Source organism: Lathamus discolor, chromosome 5 (assembly GCF_037157495.1).
Source record: "Lathamus discolor isolate bLatDis1 chromosome 5, bLatDis1.hap1, whole genome shotgun sequence".
In the NCBI taxonomy this organism is placed as follows: domain Eukaryota; kingdom Metazoa; phylum Chordata; class Aves; order Psittaciformes; family Psittacidae; genus Lathamus; species Lathamus discolor.
The window spans coordinates 42,333,865-42,361,801 of record NC_088888.1 but is presented as its reverse complement, the minus strand read 5'-3'; the positions used below and the strand labels follow the sequence as shown (position 1 = coordinate 42,361,801).

The window sequence follows — 27,937 nt, the reverse complement described above, 5'->3', positions numbered from 1 at the left end:
GGCAAAGATATGCCTGCCATGGTAAGTGACTGCCAGGATTGAAAGAAACAAATTAGGGTCTTTTTCATCCATGCATTGTGTGTGCTGCTAAAGAAAGGTGCATCACACCATCTGTGCTTTGTGAAGATCACAACTGGAAATATTATTTGTAATGAAATATTTCAAATGTTGGATTCAGGATTAATTTCTTCTGCCACTTCTTTATGTGCCATATTAAACCATTCATTGACCTTAACCATCTATTAGTTTAAATGTGGACAGTTATCTAGGCATGTGAATAGAAGCTATCTTAATGATAATGACAGTTACAGTTAATTTAGTTCAAGTAGAGTTCACAGTTCAGAACTGAAGCTGTAGGAGGGTAAATAATTGCACTTAGCCAATAATGCAGTGCATGAGGTTCACAAAGCAAGAGCATCTTCATGCAAAACATGACCTTAAGCAAATACCAGTAATTAGCAGCCCTCTTACCAATCCCCACCCACATTTTGATTACAAGAACGAAAAACAAAACAAAAAGTCCCCACCCAAGAACAAGCAGACTTGCCCACATGTTGTCCAAAAGGTGCTCAAAATGTGCGCATGCATCCATGTTTTAACAGTTTGTAAACACATGCAAGTACTTAAAAAAGAAGAATAGTTTTAACTTGCAAAAGGCTACAGCCTGTTACTCCACTGAGATATTCACCAGGCTTTCAGAGGTGATTACAGAGGAAGCCCAAAAACTTTACTTTTTGTAGTTAATCAAAGAGTACCTACACAACCGATGAACTGTGTAGGTATTTAATCAGCTCGCCTTTCTACAGACAGCTGAGCTGCAGCTGGATGAAACTGTGTGGATACAGCCAAAAATTACATGTTTAGATAGGCAAAAGAACTTTTCATAATGTAAACAGGAAAGTGTCTGGGTTGAATAAATCTGTACCGCTGCTGCCCATTGAGTTCCCATCCACAGCACCATTAATTGGTAACACAAAATTCCTGGTGCGAAAGGACCAGAATCTGAATAAAGTTTCCAAGGTTAAAAATTCTTATCCAGATTACAGCCTTTTCCTTACTGGCACAACTGGGCACTTCTGAATGTTAAAGGCAGTATGAAAATTAATAGGTCTGGAGTAACCATTGTTTTACTCTTCCGAGCTGATTGTTCACCGTGGAGACCTGACAAACATAATGCTTTACTCCCTGCAAGCTGCTTTACTTCTGCAAAAGAGAAGCAGATGGTACCCAAATAGTAATTAAAAAAAAAAAAAAAATCTTGCAAGAACATAAGAGGGTATTAAATAAATTTCAAGTGTGAAACATATGTTTAGCCTTAGATTCCCTCCCGTCCCATCTCATTTAGTAATTCTGAACCTCATTTTGTTGCTTCTGTCTACATCCATTTGTTTTTGTAACTGGGCATGCAGAAAACGCAATCTGCGTTAAGAGGAAGAAGATCAGATGCACATCCTACCTCTGAACTGACTGAACTTCAGGAGTATAACAAATTTCCACATATCCACTGAAAGCTACAAATCTCATATGCACATAGACTTTGCAGCAACAGCGTGAAGAAATACAGATTATTGTAGCTTGCGTTCACTGTTAACTAAGCTAAGTTGAATCACTTTCCATATTACCTTCCTTCCACTGACCAAAAGTCAAATGTTTCACCATACTGATGCACACACATGGTTGAGCATTTAAACTCAAGGCCTGGTGGCTCAGGGTGTGATTTCATGGTGAGTTTGAAGAGAGGTAAGTGAGGGCTACCACCAGAGAGAGTGGCTCTTCACCTCCACCCCATCTCTAACTACTCACTCTCACCTGCTGCGCTCGCATTCATAGTGGGCCACATCACCAAAATAATCTGTCTGAAACTAAATAAGGAGACAGACACATTTTCAGGTTTCGTGCTCTAGCTCATCCACATAGCCCAGCAGGACTCCTGCACTGCTAAGGGGAAAAAAAAAAAAAAAGACCCTTTCATCAGTAGGCTCCACTATTTGGCTAGAAATGACCATGGAATCTCACCTTTCATGGGGAGCTCTTAAAACATGTAAAATTTCTACTTAAATACCAATAGGGCTTACAAAAGGATTCAGGAATCTATGTTCCATTAAACCAGTACTACTTGAAAAAGGTTCGTATTAAAGAAAGCCATAGACTATTATGTAAATTAGCCTATGGCTAATTATTATATGAACAATCACAGTATCTCTGCTTCCCTTCTGCTTTGCTGTCTTACAAGTAACAGTGAGAATTCTGCATAACTTCAAGAGGAAACTTGCAGAAAAGCTGCATCTTCAAGTGTTGCAATTGCACAGCATAAAAACCTTCAAAAGACTTCAAAACCACAGTTAGTTCTACCCAAATATCTCAGTAAGACACTCCACCACACCTACAGAAATAAAGTGAGCCTGGATAAATTAGAACATAGCATGAGAACAGTTGTCAGCCTGTTTTTTAAATAGCTACTATGTAAAAGGAGTTATAATAGACTTCTTGTCTGGAAAGACAGATACAACACAGTGTAAGATCATGATTTAGAGAATAAAACAACACAAGAGACAAGAAAACAAACCAAGGGATCCTAAATGCCTGCTTCTACTTTTTATTCTTGTAGAAGTGATCACAACGCTGGTCCACCTGTCATGAGGTGCCATGATAATGGTGATGGAAAAGTCAACGCTGCAGTCATAGGCGATGAGAACAGTGTACCCTATATCCCTATAAAAGTAATCATTACCCACATTCATTAAATACCGCTTTGTTTGAAATTACTGTACAGAGCAGCAGACCCCATTCCTAGTAACTGCTGCCAGGAAAAAGGCCATCTTCACTTGCCTTATTAACTCCAACCACTGTGTCTTGTTTGTGCACTAATGTGCTGACAGACAAAACATCACTAAAATCCTGCCTCTCCTTGACTCAGTGACAAAAATGCTATTAGTTTAATCACACAGAGATTTAACCCAAGTTACTTACAAATGCCTGAAAACAGTGGGGAAAAAGAGTTAGAAGGGCCAAGTAGTATTGATGTAAACTCATCACAGTTGCTTTGCATACAAGTAAACATACAATTAGTTAAAAAAACAAAACCAAAGAAAAGCAAGGAAAAAGCAAATGTAAAATAACAGCAGCTCACCTTTTGAGGGGGTGGTCCGTGGTCATCCAAGTAAGTGGAATTTCCTACAAAAAGCAGAAGAATTTAGATAAACAAAAGACATCAAATGCAACTTCAAAACTTCCTAATTCTTGGAGCCAGTGTATCCCTATCTCACTGGTTCTTTGGTGTTGACTAATTCAAGGAAAATAAATACCCTCTGCTTTAATTTCTGATTAACAAGAGAAAAACAAAACTAATTCATTTTGGCTACATTTGTGCTAGAAGATTAGATGCACATTGTCATTTTAGCAAACAAATAAACGTGCCAAGGCAGCTTTAATTAAATAACATGGCATTCAATTATTTGCATGACAAAAAATGTCAGCTGCATCTTTGTATATATTAAGCAAGTGAGCACAGTGAACCTCAAAGAGATTTCTTAAATAATGAAGCTTCAAAGGCCTTAATCAGATTTTGGTCTGATGGAGTTCACAAGCATTCACCTATCTCCTAACATGGATTTTTTCTCAACCTCCAAGTTACTTCTTTGCTCCCAAACAGTCCTGATCAAACAGGAGAGGTATTCTGCTGTAGTTACACCTGCCCTTTCCAGCATCTCTTTTAACTCTGATGAAAAGCTTCAGGAAAAGAATAAAAAAAGCTCCTAAAATTTTTAAGTGCTCCATTCTTAGTTGGCTACAACAGAAAAGGCAACAATTTCTTTTTACCCATTACTAACAAACATACACTGACATATACAATACACCCTCCCACACACACCCATAGGCTATCTTCCCCGTAACTGTTCTTCTTGAATCCTTCTTAATCATGAGCTTTCCCAACATGTCCCAGCAGAAGATACCTTGCAGCCAGTCTGAAAGTTCTCCTCAGGCCACACATGCCTCTCCTCCCAGTCATTCTCCTACCAAAAGCAACAAAAATACCTCTGCTCTAACCTTACATCAGTACAGAGCATAAGAATCATTTGTACAAGTGCCTGCTAGATATCAAAAACTCACATGGAGGAGGACTGCAAAAATCACATCCCACTTCTGAGCATCTCCGCCCCTGGGGTTTTTAATGGGCAGCAGATATTGCCTCCGGGGCAATGCGGGCTAGTGGTAGTAAGACATAATTTCACGTCAAACAGTTTTTCCATTGTCAATCTGGACAAAAAGACACTGAGTCACCTTAGTTTTCGGAGCGCCAGAATAGAAAAAGAGATTTCTGGATCCAGAAGGCTGGAAGAAGTCTGTATGTGTGAATGTGATGAATTTTCATGTAAAATAAAAAGGTAAGCCCCAATACCCCAAAATTATCCTTTTGCAGATATATATACCTTGATCTTGGAAGAGTTTGCACAACTACAAAAGCGTAAACATGTTTTGGGATGACTTTTTGATGGTCATCTCAGAACATGAATCATCTTCTAAAGCTTACCAGAAACTCCTATTTCTATACGGCTGACAAAAACACCCATCCTTTGAACAACCCTGTTGATTATTTTAATGCCATAGATAACATGGCTGATTCCCTACATCCAGGGATAATCTCTATTATCCTTTCCTCTGATCCAATTCTAATTGCCAAGAAAGTGATTCAGTTCCCAGACTGCTAACAGACTTATGTAAGGCCTTCCAAAAAAGTAGCTACTCCATGCACAGTGACAGGGACTTGAAAGTAAGCATTTCAGGAAAATCCAGTTACACCTGAGAGGGAGGCAAGGAAAGCTCTTGGTACCTCTCCTTTCAGACTCATTCGGGATTTAACTTCCCTGTAGATGAGGCTGTTACAGTATCGTTCATAGCAACTTCCTTCTCTTTGTAATTAAACAATACTGGCACTGTTGATAAAATAACTCTTACAGTTTTCTCACTGTGTCAGAAAACTCTTCCATCTTGATCCATGCTAGAACAAGTGATGTTTGCTAAAAAGTATTTTTGTGGTCTAAACAAGTTAACACATTAGAAATGCCATAAACACTATATGAAAACTATTTATTTGTTAAAAAGGAGTAACAAAACTTTGAGTTTTATAAGCGGTATTAAGAGGGATACATTAATACTCATTTTTTCCTCATCTCCCCAAAATACAGGCAGTTTTTGCTCATAAAAAAGAATATTAACTACATATATATACATGTTTAGGAATGGCTCATTTATCTGTAGAGAAGGATTTGAATTACCACCTTCTCTTGAGGAAACAGTATAAACTACGACTGTGATGATCTATCTCATGCAGCAGTGTCAAAAGTGTCTGAGCTATAGTATAGACACCTTTTCGAGATATTCTTTAAAACTAAGGAGCCAATAACTTGAGCAATTTCACATTTCTGTATCAGTAACCTATATTATTAGCATGTGTATTGTATTTTCCTCCCTTTTTTATTTTTTAATGTTTGAAATTACATCAAAATATCCTTGCCCTTGAACACTTACCCTATAGGTTTGATTTCTGCTCTCAGAAAGTTACTAGTTACCAGTTAAAGGATAATAGTACACCATTGGCCAGTTTTATAAAAGGTCTTTTTCATGGTAGTTGCTTGCTCAAATCCAGGAACAACTAACAGTGGTATAAACAAATTGCCAGACAGATAAAAGCGATCACAGAAATCAAGAGTACTGATTTGAAACATTTTCAGAATAACTCACAAATGAAGAGCAGAGGAAGGAAAGCTGCACACATTTCCGACACCCTTACGCTGCCCTAAACGCCATGTACTCAACTAGCTCCCTTCTCCTGCCAGGTCTCCTACTTCTGCTCCTCAGGCATATGAACCAGAGCTGATCTCAGCATCCACTGCATGCCACACCAGTTCAATAGTCTGAATCCTTCTGTGTTCAAGTTTAAAATAAGTATTTGTTTTCTTTCAGTAATAAAAGCAAAACCTTTTGCTGTATATTTCATACCTACCCTAAGTTAAAATCCACTACAATAGCTCAACAAATCCAGCTGTGATGCAGTGTTGCAGCTGGCTGTGGGGTACACTGGCCAGATCCTTAACCCCAGAAAGTCCTGCACATGCTCTCACTGCTCATCGCATCATATAATTGGGCTTGTTTCCATCCTGCTTGCAAAACAATAGCCATGCTACAAGAGCCCTAATGCATGCAGAAATATCCTGGAAAACATGCACCTAGGTCAGAATCTTTCTGCAGAAAACCTTCAGGAAAGATGATCACTTTCTAAAACAAGAAGAGACCAAGAAAAGCTTATTAAGCATGATTCCTGATTTGGGTATTTACAGATCCCATGAGCTTAAGACAGGATGCTACTTTCACACATACAGAAAACATATCAGACAAGTTAAGTTTAAAAACAAAAGAAAAATTCAGCATTATGTATTTGCAACAATAGAAAAATACCAAAGTAAAGCCAATCTATGAACTACTGTCTAGAAAGAGATGACAGTACAAGAAAAAGAGTTGCACAGTGAAAATCAGGAACTTAATGAATACATCAAGCACCAAAACCCCTGTTGATAAGTTCAAGCGCTTAGTTACATCAACATGGCAAGCTTATCTAAGATGGAGAACAATATTATGCAGCTTTTTTAAGCTCTGGTGTGTCTGGCATGTGTTTGACACTACTAAGTGCCACAAGAAGAAAAAAGGTTTTCTGTCATGGAAATGATAAAGCGATAGGTCATCTTTCCTCATTAAGAATCTAGTCCATTGCCCAAAGCAACCGATGTCATTACATTATTAGGATGACTTCTCTGCAGTCCTTTAATGAAGCTTAGTAAAGCTTAGTAAAGACATAGTTGCTTTTGTCTGTTGCCTAAGACACTTCTAGATGTTTGGGGTTTTTTTTCCCCTGTAGAGGAGTATTTATTCTATAAAAAAAAAAACAAAAAAAACTTTCTTGCATGTTCCGTCTTCTGTAATAGTGTGAAAGTCTAAAGCATTAGAAACAAGTCAGACAGAGCAAAAACAAGTCTCAGAACAGGGGTATTATGCATTCCACAAACATGTTCAAGAGCACACTTGAGCTGGCTGAACACAGCCTCCTCCAATCTCTGTCGGGAGAGAAAAAAAAAAGAAGGAATTTAGCTTTATTACAGAACATGGTGAATATGTGGAAGCAGTCCAAATTTTTCCATAATTTATTATCTTTGAGGTTAAGTGAATCAGCTGTATGCAAAATCTTTGGGGAAACCTTGTGGTTATGTTCCCTTTTTCTTGGAATCATTTAAGTGTGGGGGTTTTGCTTGAAGCAAGCCAAGTTTATACAGAGAATGACGGTCAGCCACCAGGATTAAAGGACAAATATTACTGTGTCCAGTTCAGAACCACAGAAAAGAAGAATAACTGCAATCTTGGAACAAAAACTTTCCAAAAAACGACTAGGGAGTACGGGAAGAGGTGGTGAATGAACTTATGTATGAACTAAAGACCCTTTGATAGCAACTGAAACAGGATCACTCCATTTGAACAACTTCGATACCATGCAGAAAGAATTGAGTAGAGATGAGGGGAGAAAGCCAACATGGAAAATGTGGCGTTTTGACTGTTTTCCTGGAGCAGGGTTTTCCCTTGTTGGGAATCACAAGCAGCAGTCTAAGGGAGCTGGGATCCAGTTACTGCCAAATTCAATGTGTCTTCTGAAAATCCTGCTTTGTTCTCTTCACTTGGTCATCACTGCAAACTTCCAGCTGCCAATACAACCTTTACTGACATACCATCACTTAGATCATCTGACTTCTAATGGAAACGAACAGTCTAATAGTTGTCTGATGAGTCTTCCGGTCTGGAAATCAAGGCTTTGAAGAGCAACTCCCCCACCAAGCACCTTTAATCATTAAGAAGTGCACCTTCAAAATAAACAAAAGTACCAGTGAATAAGGTTCAGTTCTGCTCTGCTTCCAGACAAAAAATTGTTTGAGCAAGAAACTGGAAAACCAGCCACAATGAAATCAGTTCATGGCTTCCCAGTGCCCATTATCATTTTATTCTATGCCATTTCCCATTACAGAAAACACTGGGGAGATGCCACCAGTAAGAGCGTTAACTCGAACAGGATGCCCTTGGCTGGCAGCACATACCCAGACCAGACAGGACTGCCAGAAACAATAACTGGGGGTGGTTTCTGCAGTTTATTCTCAACATCCTGCATTTTATATGTAACAGTTGACTTCCTTAGAAAATTCATTGATTTTTAAACATCTGCAATAATAAGATGTTCTTAGTCATCATGTCATGGAGCCCTCTGTGGTCCAAAGGCAGGAAGGGGGCTAGAGACTACAACTTAAAACCTAACAGCTCAGCAGAACAACTGTGCTCAGCTCATATCCAACCTGAAACAAAAACCCAGCTATTGCTGAGGTCAGAACAGCCATTTCAGCTTTAACAGAGGGAACTCTTTCAGAGGTGTGCAGAGATTAACATCGCAAAACACTGCAAAACCCCACTGACCAATCTGCACTGGAATACAAAGTGACTTAGTGCAACTTCTCCCATTATATGTAAAAGGCTCTGTACCTACAATTGGTTTCCTTTGTGAATGACTGTCAAAAGTTTCATAAGCCTGTCAAAATTTTCATTTTGACCATAAAAAAAAAAAAGGAATAAGCCTTTTTTAAAAACAAACCAACCCCAAACCCCAAAAGCATTCCAAAATGGATTTTTCTGCTTCCTTTCTTGCCTTTTAAAACATTTTGGTTATTCTTGATTTTTTAAATCGTAAATACCAAAACAACCCAAAACCAACCCCATACATTTAGTTCACCCTACATTACTGCATGCAATGAAGCAAAGAAGCTGGAATATGACAAAAATTCTATTTAGCTTTATTAGCCAGTGAAATGAACCCTGGAAACTTCATTACGTTATAATTCAGATTTGTTTACCTATCAGTTTCACACTTTAACACAATTAGGAGAGAAACTGGCACACGTAAGTACAGTTTTTGAAAATCTACTGGTAATTCTCCATATGTCATCTATGTATAAGTACCACTAGAATACAGATACAAAGGGTTTCGATTGACAGGAGGTTCTAAACCAGCACAGAAAATATATCAGAGAAAGATCCTAAATGAAGAAAAATACCTTTATGAAAACAGATATTAAATAATACTGACTTTCTGTATACTTAAGTTTGTCCAAATCTATTTGTGTTCCTATTTATATGCTTCCCTCTTAATGTACTCGAGACTAGAGTGTTAACTTGTTCCATAGATCAATTTCTTAGAAAAAACATCCACAATAACTGTATTTGCTACATTTAAACATATTGAAATGTATAACTATAATTCCTAAATAAGAAATCCAAAACTTTCAGCAATTTAGTTCAACTAAAGGAAAAAAAAAAGTAGAAGTTCTGATGTGATCCCATCTACTCAAATTATGTGATCTAGACAAGCAACACGATGGAAGTACTGTAGACATCGGGTTTATTGGTGGTATTCCTAGGGCTTTTTGTTTTCACTTCTACCCTCTAATGACAGGCTTTCCAGCCTATAATTCTATGAGATTAAAGAGCCATTTTAATAAACATTCAGAAACAGTGGCTACATGAAACTGAATCTGAAAACTGAGTAACTTGGCTCTTAGCTGAAACTGCTCTCAAATAAGTAGAAAAATCCTTCCGTCTTACAAACAAAGACAGACCTAGGTGGTCTGACATCAGAAAGTTAATGATCTTCCTACTCCAAGCACCCACATTATGTATTTGTCCTATACACATATCAAGCAGAAGAATATCTTGCTCCAAAATTCGTGCTGGGAGATTTTTCCTAACCCCTAATTGTCAGACAATCTAATCTTGATTAATCTAATCTTGAAGTCTTCCATGACCAGTTCACAGCAACTTTTTACTTGTACCTGCCTTTAACATCCAGAAGTCTTCATGGCCCAATCTATACTGGTCCTAGCCGAACGTACCTACATACAGCAGTCTTATCCTCTGCATTGCTTGTTCTTAGCCCCTTTCTACTCCTCTAAAATTTTCCCTGCCCTTCTCAGAGATATCTGCAGGTTCAGTCACCCTTTCTGCACCTAACAGCAGCACACTGCCTGCCCAGTTACCCCTGGTGAGAGGCTGACTGCTGTCCTCCCAGGTCTGGCATGCAAAGCAGAGAGGTGTGGGCAGGACAGGGGAAGATCCGTATTAAGCATGGCCCTCCTCCTACAGAGAGAGGAGAATCCGGAAGGCAAAGCTACTCAAAAATCACAGATTCTCTCTGAATTGTGTGGTTAAGCCTTGCTTCAACACACCATATACAGAAAGCTAACAAGCATTTCACAGTGTAGTCAGGCGTTTCATTTTATTGTTTCTTTTTCAATAAACTGCTTTATTACAACTGGGGAGGGGACAGGGGAAATCAACTAATAAAACCAGCTTCAACGGGTATTTTCCTGCATTCCATTAAGACAGTGCAGAGAAAACCTAATGACCAAAACATAAAATTTGGCTTAATGGCACCTTCTATGTGAATGTGTTTCGCAATAAGAACAAACACTGAGACCTATCTCTGCAGCCAGGTAGCTCTTTACTAAATTCACTTCAATCCCCCTTAATCTGTTCTTTATCTTCACTCTGCTTTTCAGCCGGTATCACACAGCAAGCAGATGCTGGTTAAATGTGGTGCCTTGCTCCCCTCCCCACCCCCTGAACATTCTTATCCTTTCTGCCACAAAGCACGCCAGCTATTTTGTAATGACCTGTATTCTTTTCCTGCAAATGAAGCTGTTCAACATTTAAGGGGCAAGTTGTGAAAAGCTCATAGTTTGGCTGCTAAACTGCCACTCAGTGAAGTCCCACGGAGATTGGTCTCCTCCTTCATTTTCTAACTAGCTAACATGACAGTAATACTGGAAACTGTGTCAAATTATAATGGCTGAATACAAAAAGGATCAGTGTAGCACAGAAAGTAGCAAATTAGAGAGTAGTTAGAAACATCTGACATGTGGAAATAAGCTAGACTTAATGACATCCAGGTAATGTATTTTGGAAACTGCCTGTGGCAGGCTGCATTAACAACTATCTCAGAGAATTAAGAGGGAAGGAATGAGTGAAAATCTGGCTGAAAGACAATATTCTGAAAGTAGTTAGCAGAAACTAACACTCAAACTGGAAACAGAAAAATGTGTCAGAAAATCAGGGGGATGAGGACTGGCTGCTAATGGAGATCTCCAAGAGCGGATTAGGCATCTGCCAGGAATGATCCAGGTGTTGCCAGGCTGCTTTAGAACAGACAGGCAAATTACACCAGCTCCTATTCCAGGCCTGCTGTTTTTAATTATTTATTATTTTTTCTTTTAAATTAAGCAGACTTCCCCTGGGTGTTGCTCTAGGTTCCATCACTCAACATTCGCACTCATGACTTGAAAAAATGCATTACAGAGCGCTGGTATTACATTTGATAACAGTACCAAATGAAGGGATCTGACGTCTGCTGAAACTCCAGGGCAAACACAGAAACACAGTGATTAGTTAAAGAAATAGTCTGAAAACACAAGATGCAATTCAATAAAAACAGGCATAGAAATTTCAATTTGCCTAAGAGCAACATCTTTATAAAAGCAGAAAGGAAACATAGGGGAAATTGCAGAAAAGAGCATGGGAAGAGATGATGGGAGGTGAATACCAGTTCCCTTCCTTTGGATCAGTTTGAGCGCTCTGTGAAAGCTTATAGCTTCACTAGCTTGGCACGAAGACTGTTTTAATTGATTGTCATATGAAGAAACTTTTTAAAGCTTAGGGTTACTCTGTTTCCCCGTTTTGCTACCAAGTGATAGATAGGTGCAACAGTATCTGCAGGCCATTTGCCTTCAGAGAAATGTTTCTTGCTTCTACCCTGCCGAGCGCATGATACAAAGGAAGAAACACTGTGGGACAAAAGATGGTGGCAGGACCATGACATTTCCCCTTTCAAGGTGCACGCTCTCCCCTGCACAGACAGCAGCACACCAAGTGCAGGAGAACTTGCTCTGCACATGTGAAATATAAGAGTGCAGCTCCCCAGATAAGCCTTCTCTCTAAAAGGCTCTCCTTACCAAATTGACGACAATTTGAAGGCGATGTTGAGGACTGGACAAAAGACATAATGATGAAGCTTCAATGAAGACCCTGTCACATGTGAGGCCTCTTAGTCTCACTTAACTCTGCTTTTCAGGCTCCAAGCTACAGGGAATCTGTATCTGACCAGACACCTTCTCAGATGATACCAGTCTCAAGAGTTTCCTATTACATCCATACCAGACATCAGAGCTCTGCTTTTTCTGCATGACGTTTTTCCAGAGACAAGGATTTTATTATATAAACCTAACCCAACTTGCAGGGTTTATTCCTGTCCATTGCATTTCTACAGATAGTTTCAGATACACCACACTTTTTCCCCCCTGCATATGCAATCTTGGAAAACAGCAGGTCAATGAATTTTGGAAGACACACAGCTGGCAAGTCACCAGTTGGTCAAGGAAGAAGTTTATTACTATTATTAGTATTATTAAGTACTACACTGCAAATGCTATCCAGAAAGGGTTGTTTGTTGGGCCTTTGGTTTGATGCTCCTGTCCCTCGAGGCACATTTCCGAGAAGCTGCCTAGGTCTGTGGTCTGACCCCAGCAGCACCTTCCTAGCAGAGAAGGATTGAACACACTTCACAGCCAACTGGTCACATAAAGCTCTAAAGAATTATTCATATTTGTATCATGCTAAAGCCCAATGAGTTTTCCTTGCGTGTGCTTTTCGCAACATCGCTTGAGTCATACGGTTGCTATGACTTTGTCACACTTCTTTAGAGGCAGCTGCATTTACAATAATGGACCCCCCTTTGTGGAAGCCTCCAGGCTCGAACTATATGTCTGCATGGCTTTCTATTTTCTTCACAGTTCAGATTCTCTTTCTATCTGATCGCAAATAGAATGACTGAAAGTAAAAAAGACTTTTTACAAGTCTATCTCATTTTCCTCTTCTACCACTTTTTGTGCCATGAGAGAATCACTGTAAAACTCTTCGCTATACTCACAAAGCTCTTGAAAAGCAAGAACGCTCTATGTAAGAAGTGACTATCTTTGTATTGCTTTCTTCTCTGAAAATTAAAAAAAATAATAATTAAAAAAATCACAAACTGTTTACACTATTAGCTTCCCATCCTCAAAAGGCTTAAAAGGCACAAAACTGGAAGAAGCACTTCTTGCCAAGGTCTGTTAGAAGTTTATAACTGCAAAACAGAACATGTAAGTAGGTCAGATAAGGAACATAATGTACCTGAGCTATTTCTTCTTTATGACACATTAGCATAAAGTTTTATTAATCTGAATTACAAAAAATATATATATAATTCTAACTCTTCAGATGTTTATTTTTGACTTCAATATGATTTAATACAAATATTTTCCATTACTATAAATGCTCTGGCCAAACTGCTCAATTTTCACACTATACAGTTACTGGCTTTTGTTCATGAAGACATTTTAACTCCATTCTACCCCTGTCTCAAACAGATGCATTTGAGTGATGAAAAGACTTCTCAGTGCAAGTGTTGTGTATTTCAGGAACGTCTATATAGAAATTGCATGTTTAAAAATAAGAGGCAAGATTTATCAACCACAAAGCATCGGCCTTGGCTTAAACCTGCCCTTCCATTACAGCACCCTTTGATCTCCTGCAACTATGAAAGGACAGGATTAACCCCATTCCTGTCATTCCAACCCCTTGCAATATATAACATCTACTTCATATTTTAGCCTTGGTTGAGAAAGAGTCATTTCAGTACACAGAACAGACAACTTAAAACTCAAGCGTCTCTGAAAGTTTTCTTCTACAAAGCACTGCAAGTGCCAGAACAAACATTATGATTTCTAGAAAGATTACTTTTCTGCTGCCTTCTGCCTCATGATCTTTAACAAGATTCATAACCATTTTTTCGTACAAGCACATGATTTGTTAAGATTCATTTGTAAACTTTCTGTAGGAAACCCTATGAAAAAATAATTGAATGTATTGCTATAAAAGCTTTTGCTTTTCAAAATCTAATGCAGTTATTACTGAAGCCTAAGACCCACTGTGCATACACAAAGCTTACGTGTATGAAAGAGACAACACAACCCTTACAACTTTCATCAATTCACAAATGTATCCAGCAGCAAATATAAGTATGTAGTGATGATTTTTCCCATACTGTAAACAGCAAAAATATGGCTATCACCTATCAAGCATTTGGTATGCTTTCAATTTTCCAAAGTTTGAGTGAAAACATTTGGAAAACAATGGACACATGAAGAGTTTTCAGATGTATTAACTGATTCCAACCGTAAGCTCTCCAACAACCAAAGCAGTGTCTCGAAAACAACAGCAATGACAGGTTCTAGGTTAAGATATTTATGTTAAAAAGGTAACTACACCTTAGGCAATGTCATACAACCACACAAGCAGTCCAGGTTTCATCAATCTCAGCAGAATTCTTCAAATTGGCATTATTTCTCTCATGCTTTCCACCTGTCCCAAAATATACTTCCTAAATACACAACTAACCTAACTGCTGAGGAGTTCAACTCAATTAAGGTACTACTAATGTCTAAAACGCATTTTAACTCATTTGGATAACTGTTTATTTGGTACTGCTCTTGGGCGCTTTGACCGCACTCATGAACTCCGAGATGCAAACATTCACTACTGGTAACAATTACTGAGGCGTGCTCTTTCTTTTTATATAATTTTCCTGTGTTTTATTTAGCTTAGAGAACCACATCAGGATGTCACCGCTAAGATGTGGCAGTTTAATAGATCTCTAACCGCCACTCACCAGCCCTCCTGCAGACCATGCTTCTTACAAGAGACATCTTAAAATATATGAAAAACATCTGTGCGGTGTAGACTGTAACAATATAGTAGCCATTACCTAAATCGAGCTTCTCAGGGTACACATGCACTAGGAGAATTTATTTTTGCTCCATCTACATATAGCTATATAAATCTGTATCAGCAACAATCTCTGCTTTGCTTGAATGGTTGAGAGACTCTTAACCAATATGAAATCAGTTGTTTAAAAAAGCTAAACCGAAGGTATTCATATTGGCACATACTAGAGGATAGTATAACTTAGGTGTATTATTGCATTTTATTACTAGGTGGTGTATTATTTTTAGGACATGCCTAACAGCCTTCACTATAAAAGTAATGATGCTTTTTTAACGCTACAGCTTTACAGCAATACTTTTAAACTTTTGCTGAAAGGTGAAAAGAGGCTTTTTGTTCTAATCGTATAGCAGGCAGAGTGGTGTAATTCTACAACATTTCACAAGGTCATTTCAGTGACAGTATTTCATTTCTACAAATTTCCATCAAGCTTGGCTGAGATACAGAATAAAGAAATTGCAGCATACTGAAATTAACATTCAGATACATGAAAAATGCAATTCTTCATTCTTTATTCTGTATTAGGCGCTGTTTCCCAGAAATATGAGATTTGGTCACCAATCATGATTGATAGAGAAATCTAATCTGAGAATCAGATTATCATCTCCAGACACAGAAACAATGGTCTGCCATGTAAAAACTATCAGGACAGACAGACAACAATGTAGATGGTGCCTACAGTACCAATATTAGCTACTCACGAAGAATGTAACACTTCTGTGGATTGCCCTGACCTCTGATCCAAAGACAAAGGGTACTTTCTGATGAATACTGAACTTTCCTTCAAATGGACTCCTGTGGGAAAGGGACTGTATTGCAAACAACACCCAAAAATCAGTATAATGCCAAAACCAAATTTGTTTCAATCTAAATGCAGCCTTCACACTTTAAAGGAGCACATTCAACTGAGCAGCACTGCCACACCAGCAGACACACTCAATTTGCTACTCTACTATGAACACGAACTAACCTTTTGACAATGGTTGTAGCAGATTGCTCAGGGCTTCACTATTTGGCCTTACAATGCTGTAGGCTTTGGGACACGTGTCAGGACTTTTGTAGCACTATTTTCCTCTTTAGCCTTCAAAAATTCACCTCAGACTTCCTACCACAAGTCATTTTGTTCCAGGCCTCGACATCCTTATGGATCCGCTATCAGCAGCTCTCATGCTATGGTCAGCCAAAGTGTCAGCTCCTCAGCTCCCCTAACTCCAAACAAAATACAGCTGTGAAAATACCTCCTCTCTGCTGCCGCTGCAACTTCACACAAGCTGTTTAAGAGGTCTCCACTGTTTTCTTCTTGTTTCCCACAGCAGTTTCCACTGTATTACATTATTACATTATTTACTAATCAAGAACCTGCCAGAACTTACTTTTGTCAAACACTAAGAAACAATGTGCTTCCCCTGGCTGCCTTCTCAAAACAGTGCATTATGTTTTACTTAAATTAAACCAAATAGTTACAAGAATAAAAAAAATCAGCCTGAGACAGACTTCTGGCACTGAAAAGATACCAGTCCAAACTACTGAGGATTAAGAAGCTGAAAATGGGACCTTAAGGAGGGAAAACTGCAGTACAAACCTTGACAAAATACCATGGCACTGGGATTACCAAAATTTATATGTCAGAAGACACCAGAGTATTTACTCAGGCTGAAATGTGAGTTCCCAGCCAAGGCACAAGCAATAAAGTGCTTCAAATTACTCAGCTGGGCCCAGAGCTCCTCCTCCCATGCCAGGCAATTTTCCTCCCTTCCTCGCAATCCTTCCTTAAGGCAAGACAAACCAGCATCACACTGTCATGATTTAACCTGGCAGGCAGCTACACACACAGAGCCGCTCACTCGCTCTGCTCCGTCTCTTCCACCCCTCTTTCCCGAGTGGGATGGGGGAGAGAATTTCAGAAAAAAAATAAATCCATGAGTTGAGACAAAGTTTAATAGGAAAGCAAAGGAGGGGGGTGGGGAATGATAAAAGAATATACAAAACAAGTGATGCATAATGCAATTGCTCACCGCCCACCTACTGATGCCCAGCCAGCTCCCAAGCAGTGGTGCCAGCCAGTTTCCCCCCCAGTTTATTGCTGAGCATGACACCATGTGGTGTGTGATATCCCTTTGGTCAGCTGGGGTCACCTGTCCCAGCTGTGCCCCTTCCCAGCAACTTGTGCACTCCCAGCCTGCTCACTGGTGGGGTGGTGTTAGAAGCTGAGAAGTCCTTGACTTCAGAGCACTGCTCAGCAACAACTAAAACATCTGGGTGTTATCAACATTATTCTCATACTAAATCCAAAACCAGCACTGTACCAGCTACTAGGAAGAAAACTAACCCTAGCCCAGCCAAAACAAGGACACACCTCAAACATCAACAATTTTTTCAGTCATCTTAGAATCCAGATTTGCTGTTTGACATAATTCCATAAAGAGACATTATAGAAGTAAACGGATTTAAAAGCCGTGCAAAGGGTTATTTTAGTATGACGGTTATTGGAAAGCCATGAGAGCAACTGATGAAACAAGTCTACACCAGTAATGCTTGCAGGATTAAGCCTTCAGACTAGCATCTCTTTGGAAAGAAGATATAGTCTTATAACATGCTCATGTAGGGCCCAGCACTCACTAACTTCACAATCAACTAAATACGTCAAGTTTCCAGCATCACTAGGAGTTTATTATTCATATAAGTCCAGGACTTTACATACTTTCACTTTTTTTTTTACTCTTTCTTTGACATGTAAATAAGAACTGCATTTAGTTCCTAAGAAACCATGAAATATGCTGCTATTTTAACTCATGGAAACTGTAAGGAAGAGGCATAAATATGGTGCCGTCAGCTGGAACATGTGGTGAGTGAGCACAAACAGGATTTTGCAAAGGCAGCTATATGAGGATTATATAAAACTACACAATTTTACAGCAAGATGCAGACTCCCACATACCACCCTGAGTGGAAAACAGGGTAGTCGGGTTACCATTTTTTAAAACAAGTGGCCTGGTGCATGAATCACAGAAGGAAACCAGTGCACGCGCTGTCCTTATTATAATGGAATCAGAGATTATTCTACATATAATCTTCATGGGAAGAAAAGAAACTTTGTACTTGACTTATCCTGTCATATTTAAACTACTATATTTCTGCTTGGGCTGGGAAGGATGCCAGCAGGCTCAGCATACCCTCTTCCGCCACCTTCAGTTACGGAAAAGATTTCAGGGCTTTCTGACGCTTTCTAGCACTCAACAAACCATAGTTTGGATGATACTCTCCCTTTTTATTAGGCAGCTGAATGACAGGATACATTTTCACCATGTATTCTCGTGGCACTTGCTGAAAGTTCAGTCAAATTTTAAGTACCATGACTGAAAGCTATTAACTAACCAAAGTCATCCCTTATGAATTCCTCAGAGGAAGGAAAAACAAACAGAAACACAGACATCAGCACCTCATCACTGACATTGCAGTCTCAGCCCTACGCTGCAGTCTCCTTGGCTACTCTGGCAGCTGGGCTGCTGCAGGTACCCATGGAAAAGCCCATACCTCATGCAAAATGCCAGCCTTGCTTCAAGGGGTTGGGCCACATCCTCAACCTCTTCCACCATCACTGCTGAGTCTGGGAGCACTACCAGCAACAGCAGGACCACTTTGTTTAAGTTATATGTCTCCTAAGTCTGAGAGACTTGTGTTCACAACTGCCAATAACCACAGCTCCTGGGAATCACAAGCTTTGGTTTAAACTGTAGAATCACAGAATCATTTAAGTTGGAAAAGATCTTTAAGATCTAGTCCAACCATTAACCTAGCACTGCCAAGTCCACCACTAAACCATAACCCTACAAGTCTTCTTAGATACTTCCACAGATGGCGACTCCACCACTTCCCTGGGCAGCCTGTTCCAATGCTTGACAGTCCTTTTGGTGAAGAATTTTTTCCCAATATCCAGTCTAAACCTCTCCTCATGCAACTTGAGGCCATTTCCTCTTGTCCTATCACTTGCTATGTGGGAAAAGAGACAGACACCCACAGTGCTACAACTTCCTTTCAGGTAGTTGTAGAGAGCAATAAGGTCTCTCCTGAGCCTCCTTTTCTCCAGACTAAACAACCCGAGTTCCCTCAGCTGTTCCTCCTAAGACTTATGCTCTGGACCCTTCACCAGTTTTGTTGCTGCTCTTTGGGCATTTAATTTGGACACATTTGTACATAAACACATTCAAAGTTACTGTGGGAGCCAAGACAGAAAAAGAGCAATGCAGATGAGTCTCAACAAACGTGGACCAAATGTTACAGCACCATGTGGATCCCTCTTCTCCTGTATCAGAAATTAACTAGAAAACAAATGTCAGTAAGTTGAACAGTTGTTAAGGAGTTTTGGAACTTCAGTCATTGCTTCTCCAACTTGTGGATTTAAGAGCCAATACAATACCCTGGGAGCTGGCGGAGGTCATTGCTAGGCCACTTTCCATCATCTTTGGTAAGTCGTGGGAAATGGGCGAGGTGCCTGAGGATTGGCGGATGGCAAAGGTCACACCAATCTATAAGAAGGGCAAGAAGGAGGACCCGGGTAATTATAGACCGGTCAGCCTTACCTCCATCCCTGGAAAGATGATGGAACAACTTATTCTTGACTCCATCACTAGGCATATCAAGGATGAGGGGGTCATTAAGAACAGCCAACATGGTTTTATGAGGGGGAAGTCATGTATGACCAACCTTATAGCCTTCTATGAGGAAGTGACTAGGTGATGATGGTAGAGCGGTAGATGTAGTTTTTCTTGATTTCAGTAAGGCATTTGATACTGTCTCCCACAGCATCCTCACAGATAAGCTAAGGAAGTGTGGGCTTGACGATCAAGTAGTGAGGTGGATCAAGAACTGGTTGAAAGGAAGAAGGCAGAGAGTTGTGGTCAATGGCGCAGAATCTAGCTGGAGGTCTGTGACTAGTGGAGTTCCTCAGGGGTCGGTGCTGGGACCGGTGCTGTTTAATATTTTCATCAATGACCTGGATGAGGGAACTGAGTGCACCCTCAGCAAGTTTGCTGATGACACAAAACTGGGAGGAGTGGCTGACACACCAGAGGACTGTGCTGCCATTCAGCGAGACCTGGACAGGCTGGAGAGTTGGGCGGGGAGAAACTTGATGAAATTTAACAAGGGCAAGTGTAGAGTCTTGCATCTGGGGAAGAACAACCCCATGTACCAGTACAGGTTGGGGGTTGACCTGCTGGAAAGTAGTGAAGGGGAAAGGGACCTGGGGGTCCTGGTGGATAGGAGGATGACCATGAGCCAGCAATGTGCTCTTGTGGCCAAGAAGGCAAATGGCATCTTAGGGTGCATTAGAAAGGGAGTGGTTAGTAGGTCAAGAGAGGTTCTCCTCCCCCTCTACTCAGCCTTGGTGAGGCCGCATCTGGAATATTGCATCCAGTTCTGGGCCCCTCTGTTCAAGAAGGACAGGGAATTGCTTGAAGGAGTCCAGCGCAGAGCCACAAAGATGATTAAGGGAGTGGAACATCTCCCTTATGAGGAGAGGCTGAGGGAGCTGGGTCTCTTTAGCTTGCAAAAGAGGAGACTGAGGGGTGACCTCATCAATGTTTACAAATATGTGAAGGGTAGGTGTCAGGATGATGGAGCTAGGCTTTTTTCAGTGATATCCAGTGATAGGACAAGGGGCAATGGGTGTAAACTGGAACATAGGAAGTTCCACGTTAACATCAGGAAGAACTTCTTTACTGTAAGAGTGACAGAGCACTGGAACAGGTTGCCCAGGGGGGTTGTGGAGTCTCCTACACTGGAGATATTCAAGGCCCGCCTGGACAAGTTCCTGTGTGATGTACTGTAGGTTACCCTGCTCTTGCAGGGGGGTTGGACTAGATGATCTTTTTAGGTCCCTTCCAACCCTTGGGACTCTGTGATTCTGTGATTCTGTGATTCTGTGATACCATTGCTGGGACTAAGGCAGACGATTCACGAGAACCAAATAGGATATATCACCATATTAGATAACGATGCTTTAGGCACAAACAAGAAAAAAAAAACTAATCCCAAAAGACAAAACAAAACCACTATTTACCTAGGGATGCCCGATTGCATTTTTCAGCCATTATGCAGAAGATACTCGGGTCACCAGAACCCAAATTAACTTTTAAAATCATTTCTGCTGGAAGCCAGTGCTGAAATCAGTGGAAACTTCAAGCTATTTAAGTTTTGGTTATGCAGAACAGCTTCACCTCTGAAGGAAAGAGGGATTTCCTGCACAGACCTGAGCTGTTATAAGGTGGACACTTCTGACACTTCACTTTCTGTGCAATATCCTGACAATATTAACACAAAAAATACCAGACAGTCAAGGCACCCTTTCTAAAGCATGAATTCATCTACAAGTGCACAATACACAAATAAAAAGTGACTCTGAAGCTTCAAGAACTGTAATGTGTTTATATGACTCTATATGACATTGCTATTCAGCAATGGCTTCAGCCAGACAGAACAGGAAAAACACAATGTACGTAAAAAGTAGTTATGTTGGAAATACGATTTCACGGTATAACTAAGATCTAGGAATAATTTAGTCACTCAAAGATCACAAAGGGAACGCAGCTCTACTCCTCCCAGCTGCTGACCAATCTCCTGGAGGAGCTACAGTTTCTGTTAAAACAATCTTAGAGAAACAGGCATTTTAGTTTCAAAATTAGTTTTCGGTACAGAAATAAGCGAAGGCAGTTCACACTTTTCAGGAAACTCATAAAGGCAGCACAGAAATGTCAGAAACCCAGTTACAATGTCTTCAGTGATTAGAAAATTTCTGCCATTACAAATGGAAGAATATCTGCACATCTAACATAATACTTTTCACACAGCTGAAATTATAATCTTCTTTATTTCGTTGCAATCTGGCATGCAACATGTTTTTGACTTGACTTTCATTGCTAGTGTGCTATTCAGTACTCAGAACATTATGCAATTTTGGCATCTTAACTTTTTTTCTGCAATTATGCCAGTTCCATGTTTTTCCCCAACTGATCTCTTATTTACTGTCAACCAAATTTTTCTAGATTGTTCTGAAATTTATCTCTGCCCTTACTGGCTTTTATAATATCTTTACTTCAGAATCATCTGCAAATATAATCAAAACGTTAACTCTCCACTTTCTAAGCATTAAAGCAGACACTGTGCAAAACCAGCACACTGATCTTTACTAGACACCTTCCTTAACATGTACATAGGCCATTATAGCTTAGCACTGCAGTATATGAGAAAAATTATACTTATTACCCTTATCAACATCTTATTACTCTCATCAAAAAAAATGTCATAATGGAGAATGCAGATTAAATGAAGTAAAAAAAGTCTGCTTCTATGAAATATTATCAGTTTTCTAATTGTACCCTAGCACACCCAAAATGACACACAACCACATCCAGCAGCCAGACCCTATTCCAAACCAGCAGCATCCTCAGCACCACAAGCAACCATCGTGACTAGCACATGGTCATCCCTCTGCCTTTTGCAAGCCTGCCCTGACCTGTACCTCATCACAAATATGGGGCACCTGTACCAGAGAGCCACCGGTGCCACCCCACAGCAGCCTCCCTCTGCCTCCTTCAGCTGTGGCAGCCAGACCTAAGCTGCACTTCAGCAGTGACACTTCCTTCTGAGCAGGACTGTAAAGTGCTGCACCAGCTGCTCTGTATGCGGCTTTCAGCACGACCTCCAAGTACTGGACCACTGAACCTGCATGATGCTGTCCCCAGGCCATAGCAGTTGCCGTCCAGCTTCTCCACGCACTACGTTAAGCACTTGAACAGTAACATTTTTATGGCTGATTGACAGCACACTGTGTGCCACTAGACATGATGGTGGTTTTAAACTTCAATTAATTTAGGACTGAATCATCAAATGCAGCTTTGAATGCTCCAAATCTACCATGTGGCACATATGAAATTATTAAGTGAGACATCATTCTTTACTGCATTTTCATTTCTAGCAGCCCTGAATTGAAATCACGCCATTCTGGAAGTAGGACTCCCGATAAGGTGCTTAATTCAGAGAGTTCTGTTTAAGTGTTGAAGTGAGAAAGGAGACACAGGAATTACAAGCTGTTTTGAAATATTCTTTTTTTTCCCTCTCTTTGTTTCTATGGAAACTGAAACCTGTTTGCTTTCTCTTCCTACTGCTGCTTTTAGAAACTCAAGTACATTCACACTTCCATTTAATCTCTTGCTTTTAGTTTAGCGAAATCCCTATTCTGCAAAATACTTTAAAGGAATAACACTTGTGGTGTGATGAGAGCATCCCGTACCAAACAGCTGTGCTACTGCTGCTGATCCGCTTACTCCTAAACTCCTCCCAGTTTGGTCATTCACCTGATCAGCAACAACAAGGAAAAATAGTGAGAGAAAACAGTCAAAGTGACAGTTGAATAACCACTACCAAAGATCTTTGAGATTTTGCCAAATCAAACAGAAGGCCAGCTAAACTGCTCTTCCAGTACACTCCATCGTGTTTACATTTCTTGTAACTAGTTTAACCACAACAATTCTGCACCTTCTTCAACTGTTAGGAATGGCATTTTAATGCAATAACAACAAAGGAAAGCCCCAAAGCCCAACTGTAAATATGACAGCTTTTGCTCAAGCACTACAGATACACTTCACTTGTGATACAAACCAAACTTCCTGACAGTCTGCAAGACATGGCAAGTGTACAATGCAAGCTGGGTAGGCATCGATTCAGCCTTACAGTCTGTCCTTCAGTGCTTCAACTGCCACACTACACAACACAGAAAGTGAAGTCCCCAGCGAAGCTGAGCCATCAGCTCTCCTCCAAAGCGCCTGTCGCAGCTTCCCCACTGGCTCCAGTACCAGACAAACCACACGGGGCCTGCCTGGCAGCCCCACAAAAGTGTTTTGCAAGCCTGGTCCCGAGGGACCATTGTGCAAGGCCACCATGGAAAACCTAATGTTCCCCACACCCACAGGCACCTGGCAGGGATTTCTGCCCCACACAGAAACACCGCGGTCCTACAGTAACTCTCAGACCTGTGGCCACAGCGAGTTTGCCATGGCCACACAGGCAGCCACAGTAGTAATTAATCTGAGAAATCCTCTTCAGGGCAAGAAGCCCTCTTGCCGTTAGGACAGGCCAAAGTACACATGCCACTGAAGAGCATTAATAAGCATGTAATACATGTACACATGTAAACAGCAGCTGCTGGAGTAACGGAGCAGTCTGTAAAACAATCTCCACACACACAAGGTGGACAAGCATCCTGCCTGAACCAAAGCTGGTGTCATTTGCACATCTAAAGCTTCCAGAAATCTGCCCAACCTATCTTCCTTTTGGTGACCAGAAGACAAGGAATACTCAGTTTCCAGCCACCTCCAAACATGCTGACCTAACTGAGCTGCCCACTGCAGAGGCAAAAAAGAATGCCAGCCTCCAGCAGGGCACTGGTGCTGCTGTCAGGAGGCTTTCCTCTCCCACCCTGCCACTAGTTTCTGCATCATTTGGGACCAGTCTTATGCTAGACCCTGATGAAGCCAAGGCCACCCTACGTCCCTGCATCACTGATGTAACACAATGTTCTGCACCTCTTCTTCAGCTTCTCTACTTACGCTTCTTGGCTTCATCACTGACATTTTCAGTATATGCCATCTCCTGATTTTCCTTCCCTCGTCCTTGGCAATAGTCCTGATGGCACATCACATTACCCAGTGACTTTCCGGGTTGGCACGGTTGACCTGCCCTCAGGAACCTCTCAAGGTTGACAACATTAAGAAGGGTGACTACCTTTCATGAAAATGGTGAGCAAAACATCACCAATATTTTAACTATCAGATGGCTGCAGCTTCACATGGCACAATATAACTAAATGTACTCACTTTTACTCACCTCCTTCCCCCACCCAAACCATTGTTTTCATTATGTGATATAATTTCTGGCATTAAGTCATGTTAAAACCAAGCTTAATGTGAATTTCTATAAATGACATTATTTTCTGCAATCTAAAGACGTAAGGATATGTGAACAACTTTGGGCATTTTCCTTCTAAAGTCATACAATCTCCAACGACTTGTGAAAACAGTGAACATCTATTTTGAAATAAGCTCTCAAGCTAGACATAGAAATTACAGCTGGAAACACAGTCTGTTTTTTTACTGAGCGGAAAAAAAGGAAAGCAAAATAAATACATACAGACAAAAGCTTGATACTGCACTATCCAGACAGTTTCAGCACACATAAGAAACTTCTACAACAAGAAACAAAGAAATTAATAATAAAGCCCACAAAACTTCTTGCTGAACCAAAAAGTACCCTATTTTTGTGTTTAATCGAACGCTCTCCAGACAAGACATCTGAATTCAATTAACAGAAGTTTTGGTTCGGGGGTTGCTTTTTTTTTTCTTCCCTCTTCAGTGGTTTTGTTTTGTTATTTTTAAGTACTGAAAATTTAACTATGTGAGCTCATTATTGCTGAATGTCAGGATCACGGGATGCGAAAAGCATAATCCAAGTTTTGAATAGCTCCTTAGAAAAAGTTGTGTGCAAAATAAATGTGGAATGTGATCATGCTGAATTACTCTGCTGAGATGGGCAGCAGTCATGCTGTTACTAATTCATATATTCTGAATCTCTGTAGTTGTTTATCCTCAAAATCTAAAGCATACAGATGATGCGCTAATTTGTTCCCAACTGTCTCATTTTATTGACTTTTCCTAGGTAGATTAAGGTTCTTTTTGTTCCTGGTAATATAAAGGCCACTAAAATGAAACAGTAAACTTGAAAAATGCATGTAATTAAAAGTTGGGGTTTTGCCTAATATTTCCAGGTATTATTTCACACCTTTGATATGTGGAGACTGATACACAGAAAGTCCTGATGCAACAAAGCAGAAATAACCAGTAGCTTCTTCCTGCTGTCACTCATGACAACCCTGGTTTCTCTGGAAGCACAGCCCTGGTGTCAACTTTCCAATTTTTAATTATGTCTCATAGGCAACCTATGCTTCCTTTGCCTTCCTTTATGAGGTGTGAATGACCACCCAAACTTACAACACTCTCTCCAAAACCTTCCACAATCCCAACAGATTCGGTTTACACCTGGGACAGAGCATTGCTGTTACAAGACCCTGAGAAGCAGTGTGGCCCATTAACTTTGTGAGAACAGGCACTGAAAGCCATGATATCCTGACCACCTGCAAAGCCCCACAGCAGTATTAGACATAGCACATGGAAGGAAGATGGAATAGTCTTGCTAAAATATATTCAAATGGAGGCAGCTTGCTGCTACTACTACTGAGAGAGAGAAGCAGCTGGCGAGGGGGAGTGGATTTTACTCCAGTCAATCAATACAGAATAAAATCCGGTAATACTGTCCAGTCATTCTATACAGATAAAATCCATTTCATACAATTTCAGGCACTGATGAACTTGTTAACAGACGACTACAGACTATTCTGCCATCTCTTTACAAGTGCTACTCTGGCTGACATGCACCAGATAAAATTCTGCATCACGAGATCCTTTCTCTTCCAGAGGCTGTACCTACAGAGATGCCTCAGGCTGCTATGCCTTGCACAGAAGCCATGACTATTCTTTTGTTATAAAATGTAAAAAAAAAATAAATCTTTTCTAATGTCAGACAAAAAATAAACCAAAGTATTTGTTTGCACTAGATCCACCTTCTTTTTGCGTGGTATTTGTTCTTAAATAAAAGCTGAGACAAAGTACAAATCTCAGCAAGCAGAGAGTGAGAGCAAGAAGACTTCCAGCACTGTCCACGTGAATACTTTCCTTTGCACAGCTTGAGCCCATTAGCTTCCTTTGTTGTCTCTACACTGTCCAATAAAAGTAATCAAATCCAGCCTCATTTGTAGTATCCCATTATTTAAATGCAAGCATTTATGCCTCTCTTTCCTCCAGCTTTAATGTGGCAAGTTCCTTGGATTAATAAACTGGCCATCCTGTTAGATCTCCAGCTTTATGGGAATAAAAGGCTATGTTATTACAAGGGTGGGGATGTGCATCTTGTGACATGCAAGTCCTCCGTGAAATTGTAAATACATCACAAAGTCCACAACAAAATATTCAAACCACACAACAATATCACAATACCCATCAGCCATGGTAAACTCAACCCCAATTTTAAGACATTATTTCTTCTCCAAAGTAACATGCCAGTTTCAAAAGATGGGAAACTAGTTCATGCTCATGTAACCAAAGCACACACATCTGAGTAAGACAGTCAAGCACTACACAACATCATCAGCTTCCATGTAATGCTGGCAAGAGATACCATACCATTTCTTTTGGGGTGCTTGTGTGAGAAGCAATTGTCATCTCTAAGTTCAGAAGAATCATTTCTGTGCCTCAGGCTGCATATTTTCAAATGACAAAACATTTCTTTCCAAATTGTTACCCATCACATCTGACTTAACAGCACATAGAATCATAGAATCATAGAATAGTTAGGGTTGGAAAGGACCTCAAGATCATCTAGTTCTGACCCCCCTGCCGTAGGCAGGGACACCTCACACTAAACCATCCCACCCAAGGCTTCATCCAACCTGGCCTTGAACACTGCCAGGGATGGAGCACTCACAACCCCCCTGGGCAACCGATTCCAGTGCCTCACCACCCTAACAGGAAAGAATTTTTCTGCAACCATTCTATATATAAAATTAGCTTGCTTTCTGGTGGTGATCCCAAGCACAAGCACTCTTTTAATTATCTTTGAGCAGATTACCAACTCAGAGCTAACACTGATAATGCTGGGCATATGCATGTTACTCCTGATACATGAAAGCCTAGAACTAAGAGCAATACTTAGGAAAAGCAGTTGGGATTATTCAGATATGCCAGAGGGCTAGTCTCCAACTTTTTCTGCTATGCTACACGAAGGAATATAGGAGGAAAGAAACATCACTCAGCTTTTTTAGTCCTGATGTTCAAAACATTTAAGTCCTGAAGCTCAAAACATTAAAAAAAGGCTT

At 40.3% G+C, this 27,937-nt stretch overlaps 1 protein-coding gene across 1 annotated transcript in view; it reads right to left on the bottom strand.

The window, feature by feature from the left end:
• The window catches only part of UST (uronyl 2-sulfotransferase), a 157,345-nt gene that overhangs the window by 92,684 nt on the left and 36,724 nt on the right, over nt 1-27,937 (bottom strand). The window contains exon 2 of the mRNA XM_065680536.1: nt 3,131-3,174. Coding sequence (XP_065536608.1) covers nt 3,131-3,174 — 44 coding nt within the window. The remainder of the gene's footprint in view (nt 1-3,130; nt 3,175-27,937) is intronic.